The 16,974-nt window shown below is 44.3% G+C and overlaps 1 protein-coding gene across 1 annotated transcript in view; it reads left to right on the top strand.

Annotated features, from left to right (window-relative positions):
- Positions 1 to 5: 5 nt before the first annotated feature.
- The window catches only part of T265_13063 (hypothetical protein), a gene marked incomplete at both ends in the record, with an annotated part of 20,009 nt that continues 3,040 nt past the window's right edge, over positions 6 to 16,974 (top strand). The window contains 7 exons of the mRNA XM_009167015.1: positions 6 to 53; positions 89 to 215; positions 9,269 to 9,454; positions 9,531 to 9,835; positions 10,382 to 10,451; positions 12,264 to 12,341; positions 13,949 to 14,012. Of these exons, the coding sequence (XP_009165279.1) occupies positions 6 to 53; positions 89 to 215; positions 9,269 to 9,454; positions 9,531 to 9,835; positions 10,382 to 10,451; positions 12,264 to 12,341; positions 13,949 to 14,012 (878 nt within the window). The remainder of the gene's footprint in view (positions 54 to 88; positions 216 to 9,268; positions 9,455 to 9,530; positions 9,836 to 10,381; positions 10,452 to 12,263; positions 12,342 to 13,948; positions 14,013 to 16,974) is intronic.

Raw genomic sequence — 16,974 nt, 5'->3', positions numbered from 1 at the left:
CGAAGCTGGATAAACATCTTTCCGTCTGCCCAAATAATCCACTGTTTCATGAAGTAAAGTTTTCCCTCAGAGTCCCACCTTATTATAGACTCCTACTCGTATCAACTCAGCAAATCATCAGGGTTCGGCCAGCAGTTCGTCACAGCTACCTCCTATCAACACGATTACACAGGAGGTGATCCTATTTCTTGAGAAACTGAGATTTTTGAAGGAAAGTGAGTGTCCTAGCCGTGTATCTTTTTGTCTTGCTTTTGATCCCATGATACTCTTCGGCCGTTTGCGTCGCTTGCACTATGGGGATTGTAAAGTGGAAGCCTTTCATGTTGTAGGACTTATTCCGCACACTGCGGTGTCTTCCTCCCCCTCTTCTTCGGAGCGAGCCTCTTTGTTGTGATGTCCCATTGTGCTGGAGGCATGGTGCTTAGGCATTTGAACGAAGTATTCCATGGTCTCCGCAGGACTAACTCACTGGTTGATCGTTTAGAGCTACTACCGAATGAGAAGCATCCTCGTCTAAGTCATCACTATTCCTGGACACGCCAAGGAAATTCAAGTCATAGAACACTGTTTCGTGATCGTACCCTTACTTATTATGATAGCTCAATGTACAGACTTAAATTTTCTCTTGGTCACTCGATGTGTTCAGCTTAAGACAGATTCCTTGGCTGCCGATATTCCATACCTGAACTTTTTTCACATTACTCTCCAGGATGTCTGGATGATGATAGCTAACCAAAATTAGTAGCTCGATGAACACGGTCACGTCTCCTGGCAGACTGATGTTAGTATGTCACCTTTCGGGTTGCGTGGCAGCTGGACATCAAAAGGGTGTTACAGCTGAATGATCATTTTTATTAGTCATTTTTTCGATCATCCACTAAGGATAATCATATGTTAGTAAGAGGTACTTGCTAATATTGATCGATATATCAGTTCGGAAGAGAATATGTCCATGAATATGAACATAATGGTCGCCTTGGGGAACACCTCCCTGCCTCAACACTCCTGTCACAGAGGTCTTTACCCCCAAACTGCCTCGTAGCACGATTACGCGTAGTACGGGTTCTGGATGCTCTCGATTCCGCCTTATCACGTCAAGGCGGAAGCTATTGGTCGGAGTATTACGTCAAGTGTGTGCCCGTTTTATTCACCAAAATGTACGTGGATAGTTGTGTAAAAATGCCAAAAAATGCTAACTACGTTAGAGAGCTTTACAAGACATGCACCCACCAGGACGAAGTAAAATGAATCATTGATTTTTGGGCACGCTGCTAGTTGAGTACTCCCTGTAGAAACAGCCCTAGCAAAGGCTGAATCTACTAATGAATAATCCCGAAAGGTTTATTGTTGCCCATAAGGCAATCAGCACCAGTCAAATGGTTTGTAACTGAGAACCTCTGTACTCCATTTGCAAGCGCTGTAAGTCATCGTAGCAGGTGCTTAGAAGTGCGTTTTCCCAGTGTCCTCATTATTCAGCCAGCGCTGTTAACTTCAAATTCTATGTGGCGAACGGAGTCCTTTTTGGTTATCCTCTAATCAATATCCATCTACCTTCGCCCGTTTTTCAGAATTGTCGCGCCCTCCTGCTCATCAACCACACAGCTGCAAGCTCTTTACCGTACACCGTTATTAAGATTCTCTTAGTATCGAGTTTTTTCTGATACACACGTGTGTAAGCTAGTCTGGCTTCGACTGCATCGAATCCAATGTCATGCGTAAGTCACCTCGTTTCTTTTTGGGAGGGGAACGTCTAGAACTAGCTGTTCTTGCTCATGCGGGAGTGATTCTTTTTCGGCGAACTTGGTGTAGCAGGTAGCTTCAGTTCGTTCGATTTTCGCAAGTTGTGCTGTGTCGTTGTTTCAGATCAATGGAATTTATTGCTCGAAATGCCTGTTCCACGTTCTCCCTTTTCACTCTAGTGTGAATGGTGGTTATAGACACCCTTTATCCTCAAAATACCAAACACGCCATAATTTTCCAAAGTATTTGCCCGCAGAGTTAGAGTTCGAATTGCTTGCAGCCCAACCTCGAAGATCCTTTGCACAGTTAGTAAACATACAGCTTAGGTTCATATGTATACTTCATGAATGCAGCAGCCATCATATTTCTATCGTCAGTCAAGGTTACGGTCTTGGTTCGATCAATATATCTATCAAAGCTACCCAAGATGGGTTCTTTAACGAACTATTTCTGAGTGAATGACGAGCGCGGCATTTTCCGAGGTAAATATGTTTAACCACTTAAACTCCATCCATGTACACCGTTTGTCACTAGGGGAAAACGGGTTGAAGTTAAATTTCTAATGATGACTATTTGCCTATTCTTCCATTCTGGAAGAGACACCCTGGAAGGTTAACGAAACATCTCATCGGTGGTTCGCCAACAAGAACCGGTTTAAGAAATCTTATTTGAAGCCGGATGTGGTGCCACATAGTGTGACGGACTGGAAGCAGCGCGGTGCTTACGTCCATAGGGTTTTCGTTAATTTTGTTTGTAACCACTTCTCTAACGAAAAGAATACTTGGAGTGTACTGCGATTGACGAGGAGCAACATCAGAAGCATTATATAGAGCATGATTGTGTGATTCTGTGTAGTCCCCAAGAGATTCCCGATAGTGTGATAATTTCGGCCCTAAAATCCGTTAGAGCGTGTTGTCTGCTGTCAGTGTAACACAGCTTCCGAGGAAGTTCGATGAAGCTCTCCACCTGGTATGTGAAATAAATGCGTCAGATCTTCAACACTTTCACACAGCTCCGTGCCCGGAGCTTGAACTCCGGACATCTGACAAGTGGAGCAAGGCTGTTACCACTACTGCACCAACGCACGTCGGAAGTATGAATATTTAAGTCTGAACAGGTGAAGTTCGCACTTCAGCGATGTGATTAGTTTCCCGATGATGCAGTATCTGTCCTGGCTGTGTCGATCAATTGACCCGTCCTTCATAACTTCCCAGTCAGGTAGCACCACAGACGCTTAACACTCGCTGGACAACTTTTGACCAGTTGCAGTTGTCAACCGAGAGTCCAGTTAACACGTGACTACGTGTTGTGATTTCCGTTGTTGAGAACTCCCACATCCATGCGAATAGTCAGGATTGTTTTTTCTTCGGTTCGTAAGTGATAGTGATTACAGCAGATATAATNCCTTCAGGACTTCCCAGTCAGGTAGCACCACAGACGCTTAACACCCGCTGGACAACTTTTGACCAGTTGCAGTCGTCAACCGAGAGTCCAGTTAACACGTGACTATGTGTTGTGATTTCCGTTGTTGAAAACTCCCACATCCATTCGAATAGTCAGGGTTGTTTTTTCTTCGGTTCATAAGTGATAGTGATTACAGCAGATATAATTCTTTGAGTTTTGTTAGATTTCCCCCATGTGGCGAATATCGTAGAGCCGATTTGTTGCTCCAGTCCGTTGTGTCTGGTACTAGCCTAATGTAATTTCAGATGCCTGTTGTAATTCCATTTCCAACAAAATTAGAATAGATATAAGTACTAATGATTGGGTTGAACACAGAAATGCCAGTTTTTCACCCGAGTTCCCGTTAGCAGCCTACCAAACCTAAACTATGGGCAATGTGCTCGAAAGAGCTAGCAACATATCATCGCTGAAATTTTTGAGTAGCCTTGTATTAATATTGTGGTATGAACGTGGTATTTCGAATTACCACTCGCCACCAGTCAGTTGACTTACGGGCGTACGGTTTCATAGCAAGACGATGTTTTGACCCACAACGTATTCCACTCACTTTGTTGCTCAGATGCCTGAAAACCACTAATTTGGAGTTCGAATGGAACTTACGGGGTTTAAAGGTCTGGGCTGTCGCTACATCAGGTTTTTGATTTGGGAGGGAGATGGCTAGAAGTTTAAGGTGGAGTTTTCAACGGGAATTCATCACAGATAACTTGCGAACCCCACCTCTAAGTTTTCAGTATTGGCGGCGTTTCAGCCCGGCCCCGCCACCGGCCGCCGTTACTTGGGATGAGACACTACCAAACGAGATCTTTTGCTGAACTTCTTCGGTAACGAATAGTGGTCTCCTCAGAATCACTTTGCTATATCTTTCCAAATATAATATCTTGCTGTGTGCGGGTTTAATAGTATGGTCACTTTAAATTTCTCTCTGACGAAGGGATGGCTTCGGCATTCTTCATGTGTTTTCCTTCAAGACAGCGATGACTAAGACACGGCTATTTTCAATCAACTTTGTGGGACCATTCGCGATTAGACTTCAAACGCGAAAGTAGTGGTATGTTGGCACCTCAGCCCTCTTGTTAGCTTACAAATGTTGATTTACTCGATCCGTTTAACTGGGCAGAATGTTAATGTCTGTCTTGGCCAACCTGCCGATCTTTGTTGGCCCGGCTAAAGTTAGCTGAAAGTCCACAAAACGGAAGCAGATGGCTTAACCGTCGTATTTCTGTCAAACCGTGATGTGCTGTTTTCGTTCGTTGCATCTCCATACTCTTAGCATGAGTCTTTGAGTTTTGTTAGATTTCCCCCATGTGGCGAATATCGTAGAGCCGATTTGTTGCTCCAGTCCGTTGTGTCTGGTACTAGCCTAATGTAATTTCAGATGCCTGTTGTAATTCCATTTCCAACAAAATTAGAATAGATATAAGTACTAATGATTGGGTTGAACACAGAAATGCCAGTTTTTCACCCGAGTTCCCGTTAGCAGCCTACCAAACCTAAACTATGGGCAATGTGCTCGAAAGAGCTAGCAACATATCATCGCTGAAATTTTTGAGTAGCCTTGTATTAATATTGTGGTATGAACGTGGTATTTCGAATTACCACTCGCCACCAGTCAGTTGACTTACGGGCGTACGGTTTCATAGCAAGACGATGTTTTGACCCACAACGTATTCCACTCACTTTGTTGCTCAGATGCCTGAAAACCACTAATTTGGAGTTCGAATGGAACTTACGGGGTTTAAAGGTCTGGGCTGTCGCTACATCAGGTTTTTGATTTGGGAGGGAGATGGCTAGAAGTTTAAGGTGGAGTTTTCAACGGGAATTCATCACAGATAACTTGCGAACCCCACCTCTAAGTTTTCAGTATTGGCGGCGTTTCAGCCCGGCCCCGCCACCGGCCGCCGTTACTTGGGATGAGACACTACCAAACGAGATCTTTTGCTGAACTTCTTCGGTAACGAATAGTGGTCTCCTCAGAATCACTTTGCTATATCTTTCCAAATATAATATCTTGCTGTGTGCGGGTTTAATAGTATGGTCACTTTAAATTTCTCTCTGACGAAGGGATGGCTTCGGCATTCTTCATGTGTTTTCCTTCAAGACAGCGATGACTAAGACACGGCTATTTTCAATCAACTTTGTGGGACCATTCGCGATTAGACTTCAAACGCGAAAGTAGTGGTATGTTGGCACCTCAGCCCTCTTGTTAGCTTACAAATGTTGATTTACTCGATCCGTTTAACTGGGCAGAATGTTAATGTCTGTCTTGGCCAACCTGCCGATCTTTGTTGGCCCGGCTAAAGTTAGCTGAAAGTCCACAAAACGGAAGCAGATGGCTTAACCGTCGTATTTCTGTCAAACCGTGATGTGCTGTTTTCGTTCGTTGCATCTCCATACTCTTAGCATGAGGCTTGAGGTCTGCCGGCCGCACAAGTGTAGGACTACATGGGCTCCTATCCATAGGGCTGTTTACGTCCCTCATTCAGCCGCTTGCCTCAACCGCTTCCGAAATCGGAGTAGGTGGTTCTCCTCAGAGATGCATCTTCGCATCGTCGTAGTTAGTGTTCAGTGGCTCCGATCAAGACGTTTTCCAAGTTAATATGTCCCTTTATGCTCTTTATCATTAGACCGTTGTACTACAGGCGCAGGTGTCAGTCACTAATCACACCAGCCACGATGTGTCCTTTAATGAACTAGTGGATGCCTTTGCTGTGCTGTAAGCGAACCCGAATAAAACAACCAGATGACCCTGCGTCAATTAGCATGAGCCACATACAAAGTGAAGTTGTGTGTACATGCCAGATTTGGTCCACTGCGTCCTGCTAGATTCCGATTGACTCTCAAAGCATGTGACCATCGCTCATTGCCCCAAGGCACGCTACAGATCTCATCAACAAAATTAAAACTCCCGTCAACGAACATGAACATGCACCACGGGAACGCTCATTAAGGAGAACAAAAAGCAGCCGACGGGCTAACAGGCATCGGCGGTGCATTTGATCTTAACAGCATAGTTAGTTTGTATTGTTGGCTTGAGTACAAGTTCATAGAGGTTCGAAAACCTGTCCGCTCAATTTATGAGCTAGTGAAGTTGACAGATTCCTTCACTCGCCATTGCTTTTGGAGACATATCACGGTAATTATTAAGATAGTGTATCTTGTTACGGACCTAGCTATTGATTTGTGGACGCCTACGGCAAGTAACATCCAGGTCACCCAAATGCCAGTATATTATCCACTAGACCACCCGACATTCATCCAGTAGGGGGGAGGCGAGATGGCTCAAGTGGTTAGAGCACGAATTTGCTGATCGGAAGTTCCGTGGTTCGAACCCGATATCTACTTCTCGACTTCCCCTGTCTAGGTTTAGGCAACCTGGCAGTATCCCAGCCCTCGTGTGGCATGGCAACAAGGCACCGAAAGGGTGCTACAGCTGAACGCTTTTTTTTATTCATTCGGTAGGCTACTGATGAGCTAGTCGGTTATTATCTTTCTAGAAGTTAGTCATCGTTTCAGGGAGCAGCTAATCCTTTCTTGGTGGGTACGCTTTTTGGGAATTTTTACTTAACACGTAACAAGGCTGTTGAAAACTCTTCGACAGCCCAATGCCGGTTTCGCCCTTCTTGGGGCTCATCAAGTAGGCTCAGCCCCCGAGTTTCCGTCAGCTTCATCTCAAATATCGTACCAACCGAAACATGAGGTAGCCTGGTGCAACACATTCAGTTTCTTGGAAACATCATAAATGAGATATTTAACTGAGTTATGGGTGAGTCTCCCGTCAAAACCGATTTGGTATGCAAATGAGTGTATTTCGCTTATTGTGCTGTATGATTTTCATACTGTCTGATAAAATCGAGCATCCTGTTACCTTCACATACTGTGGACTTCCGGACATGTGTTTGTGCGGTTTGGAGCCTACAATAATGCAGCAGGTTGACTGAATTATTCCGAACTACTCTCAACTCAACGTTCGGGCCAATCACCTATAACCGATCTTACTGTCCTTTGACGGTAGAGATCCTATATTCGAATGGAGGTATCTCGCATTCGTCTGGTACTGTGTCAACTTTGAGACTGCGATTCATCTAAGCTGGTGGCTTATTTAAAGGTTTTCCTACCGTGATTTTCGCCCATTTCATTGATTAGAAGATACCGCGATTCATCTGAGGCTTACGCGTTCTGCTTCTTTAGAACCATTTCAGATACACGATAAGGAATCCATTCACAGCAGCAAAGAATATGCGGAACTGCTATGTTGTTGTTCCTCTTTTTAGGGACATTCTCCGTGTAGAAGGCTTTCCAGTGTTCAGGTTTTTATCGCTGAATCCCCTTGAAACGGTGCATGAGTTTACGGTGGCCCAGAGATCGACACATGGGACGAGCATATACCATGGTTTGTTTTGGACACATCTGTGGTACTAAATATGTGCGGTCAAAGTTGACCACATAGTCCGATTTCTTGTTATCATATGGAAAAACACAGTTATGTGGCAAGCGCATACCATTCCGGGTTGGTCGAAGCATATATCTGACTTGCCTACATTTGCACTAAAGATGCCGGGACAATAGCACGTCACAATCTGGTGGCGTCTTAAATCTGTGAACAAACCCACTCGCATATATACCCATGGTTGGTGGTTTTTTGGTTGTTGGCTGCACCTGTTATCCGGTCCCTCCTGATCTCACCCAATTTTTCTGGGGATTTTTGATATTGATTAGCTTAGGCGTTTCTTGTGATTGGTTCAAATGGATCAGTGATACTTGTTGGTTGACCTTAAGTGTTTTAGAACACAACACAGCTAAATATATTGTAGTCGTCTTAGAAGAGCACTGGAAAGCTGCCTTCCTACAACCATACATTGCCTCAGCTTTATAAACAGGTAGTGACAGAACCATAATTGTCAAGGCTCCCTCACTGCCAGCAACTCGTGCTGGATGGAGAATACAGGTAATTTTCACTGGATGTAGAACGCGTCAGATTCAAAAAAAATATTTATAACGAGCTAGTTCCGTGTGTTAAACTTTAATTAGTGATTTGGAAAATCGTGGGACAGTATAGCTCTGACGATCGTTAATGAGGTTCCTTCTTACGAATCACCTATAACTAACCACTTTTTTCATGCAACGAAAGATTTCCACCAGAAGGGTAGTGTGGTCACCTTGGCAAAGCACCGAAATTATTTGCATCGTAATAAGAACGGACGCATTGAGAATGGACTCAATGATCAGTCTTTCGCTCTGCACCGACAGAACCACTTTTTCATGCAACGAAAGATTTCCACCAGAAGGGTAGTGTGGTCACCTTGGCAAAGCACCGAAATTATTTGCATCGTAATAAGAACGGACGCATTGAGAATGGACTCAATGATCAGTCTTTCGCTCTGCACCGACAGGTGTCTAGTTGGGTTGAGAGGAAATAAGCCATGGTCCCCATGTCTCCACTCAGTATCTCCCATTTGCCTAGGTTATCTGGGAAAGGCTTGTTATCGGGAGTAATTAATCATAAGGAGGCCAAAGGACAGATTCACCAGATTCTACTACATGATGGCGCCCTTGCATTTGCATGACTACCACCGGGATGAAGTGGACCCTACTCCATGGGTGTCTTCGACAGCGTTAAACTTCCTCTAACCTCAAAAACAGCACTCTAAGTGTGTCACTCTGGACAGTTAAAAGACAGCATTCGCAATCCTTACATACATAACCCAGGGTTCTTGGACGCCATGAGACGCCTATGAAACTGCTGTACGCATATCGACCTCATGACACCCGACGTTCTGGTGAAACATTATATCCATACTTACCCCTAATGCCTATCGAGCGCTGCCAGACTAATGCCATAATTGATTAAGGATGCTAAGGAGTTGCTGGGTCCACTGTTCCCCGCGAAAGGTCACGCTCTTCTACTAAGTCCACAGCATCGTTCGCCCGTAAGCCATGGCCAGCAGCGCGAACATCATCAGAATGGGTCAAACGGCCCATTTCCCTGTGTTGGATGACCAGTGTATTTAGCTCATATCCCTGCGGTTCACTCCCTTGTACCAATTCTTTTTTTCCTTTGCTTCAGAATTGAAATTAGACGAGTGCGAGCACCTGACAACTTCTAGAAACTTTGAGAGAGCTATCGATATAGCCTTGGAAAATCCTCGACATTGGTCGGTGAATGGATTTCCTGGACGGCTTGTTTGCACAGTGAAACCGTCGTTGACAACAGAATCTACCTCGCCATCTATAGATGCCGGCCAAGAGGCTAGTAGGTCCTTTTATTTTTGTATTACTACCGTTGAGGGGGAGCCATTTTGGTAACAGGATTATTTTCATTCCCTCAGTTCCACCCAGCGCAGGCAACAGAGAAGGCAGCCGCACGTCCATACCAGACAGCCGTGGTACAAAAAGGCACATCTATCAAAATGGGTGTCTAGTCAACATTCTCAGATCACAGAATATCTTATCAACTGACTTCAACTATGTTGAGTTTGGAGCGGGCCGCGGAGGATTATCCCACTGGGTGAACTTATGTCTTGCTTTCGACGACGCTGAGCTTCCCGATGTTTTGGTGAACGAACATTATTGGCCAAATCATCCTGTGGATACTAATTTCATCCTCGTCGAACAGAACAGTATACGATATAAGGTAGGCTGTTGACAAAAAGTATGGGCTCATCTAAATAAAATGAATAGCTTTCATCACAGTATAAGTTACTCTCTGATGCAAACAGACTGAAATTCACCGTGGTTTGGCGATTCGCACCATTGCGTAATCCGCTGAGTCATGCTGGATTGCATGCTTATGATCTCCACGGAACCTCTGGTCAGTGAGTGGAGGTCCTACTAACACAGTCCTCTGGCCCTCTGTATTAGAATAAGGAATATTCCCGCAACTTTCTCCCTAAAATTTAGACTACTTTGGTAGCTTAACGCCAACCATCGCTGTTTTCCGGTCAGGCTTCCCAGCCAAAGAATTGGGTTGCGAGCCCTCCATCGTCCTCTTATCTAACTTTGGACACTCTGGCAGCTTCTCAGTTACAGTGCATTGGCAATGTTCTCTGATCATTTAACTGTTAATGATGATAATGATGACTATGATTATGGTGTTGATGATAGCAGTCTGGTTATGTATACTCTTTGAATATTCCAGGTATCGTTCTAACTAGTACAAAACGGTATATTTCTTATACAGTTCGATACTCGACATCGTGACGTGGGTAACTTTATTCGTCTACGCATGGATATCGCGCATCTTGACCTGAGTGAGTTTTGCCTTTCGTGAATGGCACACGCTTGGAAGTGCTGTGACAAACTTGGAAGTCCAAAATTTTGTTGCTACCAATTTTCTCCTTTGCATGCGATACCACCGACTCAAATCCACTGCTTACCGACTGTATCACTTTAAATCTGTTGCCTCACTGATTGTACGTTTGATCACGTCATTCTTATCACAACGCGATTTCCGTGGAGAAAACAGAAATACCACGTTTGAGTCTGTTATGCCTGGATCCGTCGTGGCATCACTTGTCCCGTACTCCCTACCTACTAATCCGACGTTGGAATCAACCGTGATGAAGTGGTTATTAGCTGTTACCAGTGTCGAGCTAGTGGCACGATTACCTATGAACACACACACACACACATTCAGTTGCACATTCAGTTGCCTGAGAACACCATAAACGAGAGATTCAGCTGGGTTCCGGGTGAGTCTCTCGAAAAAAACCAAATTATTTTGCATATTCGCTAATTTCGTGCAATTTGGTTTTAAGTAGAACATAAGATTGACGGAAACCCGGGGACTGCGCCTACCTGATGAGCCCAAAAAAGGGCGAAACCGGTCGTGGGCTGTCGACGAATTTTCAGCAACCTTATGAGTAGTACATTACAAAGATTACCTATGAACGTTTAGTTTGTGCAGATACACTGCCACTAAATGAGCTCATGGGGCAGTTTGAACCCTCAGAGTTCTGCCACTGAATAGTCACTGTCGATGTGCTTTAGTAAAACCCAAGCTCGATTTGGGTTCTTTCTCGTTTGCTGTATGGGACCGGGGCACGAGCGATTTGGTTCCAATTTGACTCTTTTCCGTCGCTACTCACACTAAGTGTAGGTTGTGGCAATTCCCACTGATGTCTCTCACCTTACAGGTTTGAAGTAGGACGGTCCTGTTGGCCACACAGTGCTGATTTCATTTATCACATCTTTCTTGGTGCACACACTGCTATTTGATGAGAATAGTGTATCGAATCCCATACGACTCATTCTTATAAGTGACTTTTTTTGGCTCAGCTACAGAATTAGCCCGACGGGCTGTCTAAAACAGAGGTATTACTATTGTTAGCTCATCATGAAGCGAACTTCATTGGCCATAGAGCTCAAAAAGTGTTTTTCAATGTGAAACTGGGCATCCATACGTGCCGGGTTGGAAGAATATAACGCTTACTGATTTCACATAGCTTCTATTTCCAGCTCATCACCTAATCGCATGTGTTCATGATTGCGACTGCACTCGAAGCCAATCCTCATCATCACAGACGAATCATCCGTGGTGGGTGACATTGTTAGATGACAGCCTTTTTCGATAGGAAACGTCATCGTCAATGTCTTTTAGGCGAGTTTCAAATGCCTATCGTCCAGGCCTCCTGAGAGAAAGTCTAGTCTGAGATTGAATGATATTTTGGAATCCACTCACCTATCAGCTAACTGTGACAGCACTGTCCATCTTGTCACCTACCGTTCCCGATGCACCGAACTGATTTTTAGCCGATGCTACTGTGAACAAACTAGTAGTACGAATTGACGTGCTGTCACGGCAGTCACTTTCAATCTGTTCGTCGACCACATTTCCGTTGTTCTTCACCGCTACTTCATGCGTTCCATCTGCTCCAAAAAACAGAAAGGGAGTTTACCAACAGCACATGGACAGTGTCGACGCGGATACTGATTCGCATCACGTGGAACTAGAAAACTCACCTATGACAACCATTATGCGGATCTGAATCTGCCTACTTAGTTACTTCGTCTCTCCGGTCTAGTCTGAGTGTTCTTGTTGCACCAATTGTCCCTTCTTGTAGAAAGCGTCCCGGCTCTGAGCAAAACCAAGCACAAGCCGATTGTTGCACTTGCAAAACATCTGTGTGGAGACGCGACGGGTGAGTTGACTCCGTGAATCAGTTGCAAAATTTATTTTGACTGTCGGAATTTGTTCATTTCCTGCTAGTGAATGTGAACTGACTAGCCGCCGAAAATTGACACTAAAGGAAATGGGATTTTATACACTACTCCTTCTGTTTGCCATATAGCAACATATACATCAACCTAAGTAACATATTACGAAGGACTTGGCGTGTACTTCAATATGGGATCTGAAATTTTGAACATGTAACCCATGACAGTTTTCGAGTGTTAAACAACGGTTTCGGACAATTTTCCCAACTCTGGTGACCGCAATTTCGGATTTTCCGTACCTAACAACTTGGTTTACTAAGGTATGCGTGCTTGGATCTCGAAGGCGTCAGGCAAGATCAATTTCACCCTGTTTGGGATCACTACATGGGCACTGTGAACATTCGCATGACTCTATGTACCCATCGTTCATCGGCTGAACATGTGCAACTTTCAAAGTTATTTCCTCATCTATTGTTGATGGGTTGCGTTAGCCTGTTAGGCTGCAAAACGAACGAATCTCGTTTTCAATCGAGGCGATGAAGGTGTCCGGAGGCCAGCCGCCCCTAATAACCGAACAGCACGTCAATCGGACGGATGACTCACGTGCGGGCTACGGACCAAACGAAGGCATGCCCTGATTGGTCAGAATGCCAGCCAATCTGTATTGAGCATCTTTAGCTCGACGCTTCTCGTGTCCTTGCACGACATTGTGGAACATTCTGCGACTACTACATGGATACAGTTGTAATGATCTTTTTTCGTTTCCATAAAGGACTGTCTGAAGCTACTTTTAAACTGCCATAGTGGGCGGAGCAGGAAGCCAAGGACCGATATAGAGTTGATGACCGTTCAGCAAGTCACAGCAGAAGGCTAACGTTTGCCGAAAAGGCATTCCTACTGCTGCAGTACATGGTCTAGGTTATTGGTGACACTTCCGCGGACGCAAAATGCGCAAATCCATTTTGCCATTGGTTCAACTGTAATCACTCAGTCTGATCACCTTCTTGAAAACTCGAGTAACAATATTGTAAAAAAAATATGCTCGAAACGTCTAATCCTCATCAGTCTACCAGTTCAGTAAGAATTTTCACTAGGTGGTGCCATTTTCTGTTCCACTCTCATCGACAAGAGAAGCTTCACAGCTCACGTTTTCCGCTTAACAAAGAACGTCCTGGAAGGAAAGCGTAACTTCGCATAATGCTGCAAAATACCACCTTTTGTTGGTTTTTGCTTCAGTCGCGCTAGAGTTTCCCCCTATGATTAAGTACAGAGTAGAACCAAGATATTTGTACTTTTACACAGTAACTGAAGCATACTCAACTCATATTGGGTAATTTACATGAAGTACCTTATCCTTCCGTGGATAACTCACATATTTTCTTGAAGTTCAGAAGGTCGATTTTGTCGCCTATCTACTACTACCGGCGAATAGTCTTGACTGCGCTCGCCTTTTATGTCTTTACCCGGTTTTCGAAACCAACCTGATCAACAATTCCAAGTACCACTTACTTATCGCATACAATGGTACACATTTTCCTAGTTTGCTGTTAGTTTTTCCCGTTTTCTGTTACCATCCGGTTTTCCTTCCTAGATTTGGCACTCCGCTGCTTGAGAAATGCATCCAAATCGGTTGATGACGAAGAGAGGTCATTAAGGTGCGTTGCTCCGTTCCTGTATCCATCCTATTATTGTTCTCCACCTGTGTAATAAGCTTACTTTTGTAAGTAGACGATGACTCTGTGGTTCTACCAATCGTTGCCCCTTTTTCCCAAATCTTCCCTCAATAGTTAACTTTAAGTTACAGTGCATAATCAAGACGACATATGGAACAAGATATCTTTTTTGGTGAAGAGTGCTCCGGACCGTATTTGAACTGGTCATAGCTTCCATGTGTGTGATTCGTGTTTCACAACAAATGACGGGAACAGGCATACATTTATCGTTATAGCTATCAGTATTTAGAGATACATGTATGCTTTTCCCACTACGGTTCCAAAAATATGGTCATCAGCAATGCGAAACTCACGGATTGCTAGGTAGATTTGGACCTACAACCTTCCGGGCATCGATTGCCACTCAACAATGGATGGCAGACTAACGATATCGTGAAGATTCATCTAGACGGAGTGCAGTGTTACTCATCCTTGGACCACGCAAATTCAGTCCATGTGACCTAATGCTGGCTGACTCTTAGAGTAGCAACCTCTCAGAGAATTTTTCATGTGATTTTTTGGATGTTTTCCTTCATAAGCCTTGCGGGATGCGATCCACAGTTGATTGATTGAAATCTCACTGAAAGTGGAAGCTATTCAAGAGCATCATTGCTAGCGTTGACCGATACTGACTGTTAACCCATTAAGTAAATAAAGTTCAGGTGCCCAGCCGAGAACTGGGGGCGTCATCAGTAACTCGACTGATAGAATACTCCTCCGGTGAATGGTAGGTTGACGATTCATATCCCTTCTCAGCTTGGCTTTTTGGCTCTTGTTATGTGACTAGAGCTTTGTACTTCAGGGTTCTCATTCTTGGAACTCAGCCATTCTTCGAAGCCACCATGACTTCCTTCACACTAGTCGAATCGCTGATTGTCTGTCTAATACACTTTTAATGGTTGACTCGGTACCAAAGCTACTCTGCTCTGCTCGGCGAGCCAAAAAGTGCAGTAAGGTTATGTATTTTTCATCGGGTTTCATCGTGCGGGTCTTTTCTGAAATGTTGTTCCAGCTGTTCAGCACTAAGCCTCCGTTTTATGGAAATAAAGAGTTAGTGCCTTACTCTTTTCGTGACCACTGAACTATGTTTCCGAACTTCCTACCCCACCCTTTTCGACCGAAAGACTAAGTTTAGTACTTTCCGACACTACATAGTCCGTTTATCATCTCTTCAACTGTCATACGTGTTTCGCTTCTCAAATTGGGCGTGCCCAATCCGTTAGATTCGTTGTCCAGGTAACAGAAGCACGCGACCTATAATTAAGTGCTCCAGATAAACATTCGAGTTAATCCGACGTGGCAACGAATTGGCTTAACGTCTTTTCATCCCAGTCGCTTTGCTTGCAGCCATTTTGATTCTCTTGTGGCATCTGGCTCCACTTAGTAGTGATGGTGCGTTACCTCCATCACTGACATTTCATAATCCAGTCCATATGTAACTTTGACAAGTGGTTTTTACTTCGCCTGTGTATTGCAATCGACAAGCATAATTCGGGGTGTTCAGGCTTCATCCGATATAATTAGGATGTCATCTTGTATGGTTCGAACGTTTCATTAGCTCCAGATCTTAAAGTGAAATTCATTGATATGACACCCACCTTGTTGGGGAGGGGGGTTCCGGAAACTTTCGCTGATAGTTCAGACCGCCTTAGCCAACCAATTTCAGCCTACTTCCTCAAAGGTCGTTACAATACAGCACTCAAGTGTCAGGTGTTGTTGCTTGGACGGTGACTAATCTGTTTTTAAATTGGCAGTTAATTGCACTCTCATCAATTTCCAGTACTTCGAAAGCGAATTGTTGTAGTGTTCATGAAATTGATGTGGTACACTACATGTGCCACATGTAGTGCAAATTTCGACAGGAAGCTTCATTACCATTCCGGCATATTAGTTGGAGTGTTTTATATTGGCGAGTGTATGTTGCATACCCCATGTATGGTATGAGGCTTGTGGTTTATACCCCACGGTCAAGCTTTGGAATATGGTTATAAGACAATGGGAGATGGATACCAAAAAAGGTCGCTTCCGAACCCAAAACCAGTTCAGGAGTGCTCTTCTGCATGTGTGGTGGAGCTTTCAGGAGGTAATGCCGAAATCCATCGCACTGTTTGTACAAGTATACCTACTCAAGCTTCTGAGACCGAAACATACCTTGTCTGACAATCTTTGCGTCGGAATCACTGCCTTGACTAAGTTGGTAGCCATAGTTAGTTAGTATGCACCCATGTATATGTTTAAGGGATTTAATGCCCAAATGAGTTCTACATAGTAACCAACTAACCACATGCCTGCGGAGTGTAAAATAGTCCAGTCGTTTCCAGTCACGGTTCACTGTTTTTGAGTTACTACGTGTTGGACCCACGAATGTAAAAATTAATCTCAATATTGTGCGCTTCTCTGCCTTTCACAAACTTTTTCTTCCCTGTCCCCCCTATTAATAACACTCATTGTTGGCTCATCCGTTAGGACTACCGACCCCGTTTGTCTTGAGTCGATTCCTCGCCACAAAGTCCCCGGAAAACCCAGTGCTGACAGCTCCAGACATCTTGAAATCTATCTTCAGACCTCGACGGCTGATCTGTCATGTTGTGTTTAAGGTTCGCACTCTGAAGCAAGCTGGATAACAGGTCACTGTTTCTCTCGCATTGGACTCGTTTGAGATCGACGTGTGCTGCGTACCGAAAAAAACGAATTCGAAATGCAACAACAGTGGTTGAGCCCTATCACTCTCCACTTGCTTAGGGCTGCGAACCTCTGACGATTCAGAGGCCGATGTAGCAAGTTGTGCAAGGGTCAGCACCATGGGTTGAATGATCGCTGCTTGACTGGATACCGTTGAAACCATCTGTGCGCAAAACCATCAGGGACAAAATGACATGATGGTCTTCACTAGAGTTGATTATCT

Source organism: Opisthorchis viverrini (genome assembly GCF_000715545.1).
Source record: "Opisthorchis viverrini unplaced genomic scaffold opera_v5_34, whole genome shotgun sequence".
Taxonomy (NCBI): domain Eukaryota; kingdom Metazoa; phylum Platyhelminthes; class Trematoda; order Opisthorchiida; family Opisthorchiidae; genus Opisthorchis; species Opisthorchis viverrini.
This window is presented reverse-complemented; position numbering and strand designations above follow the sequence as displayed.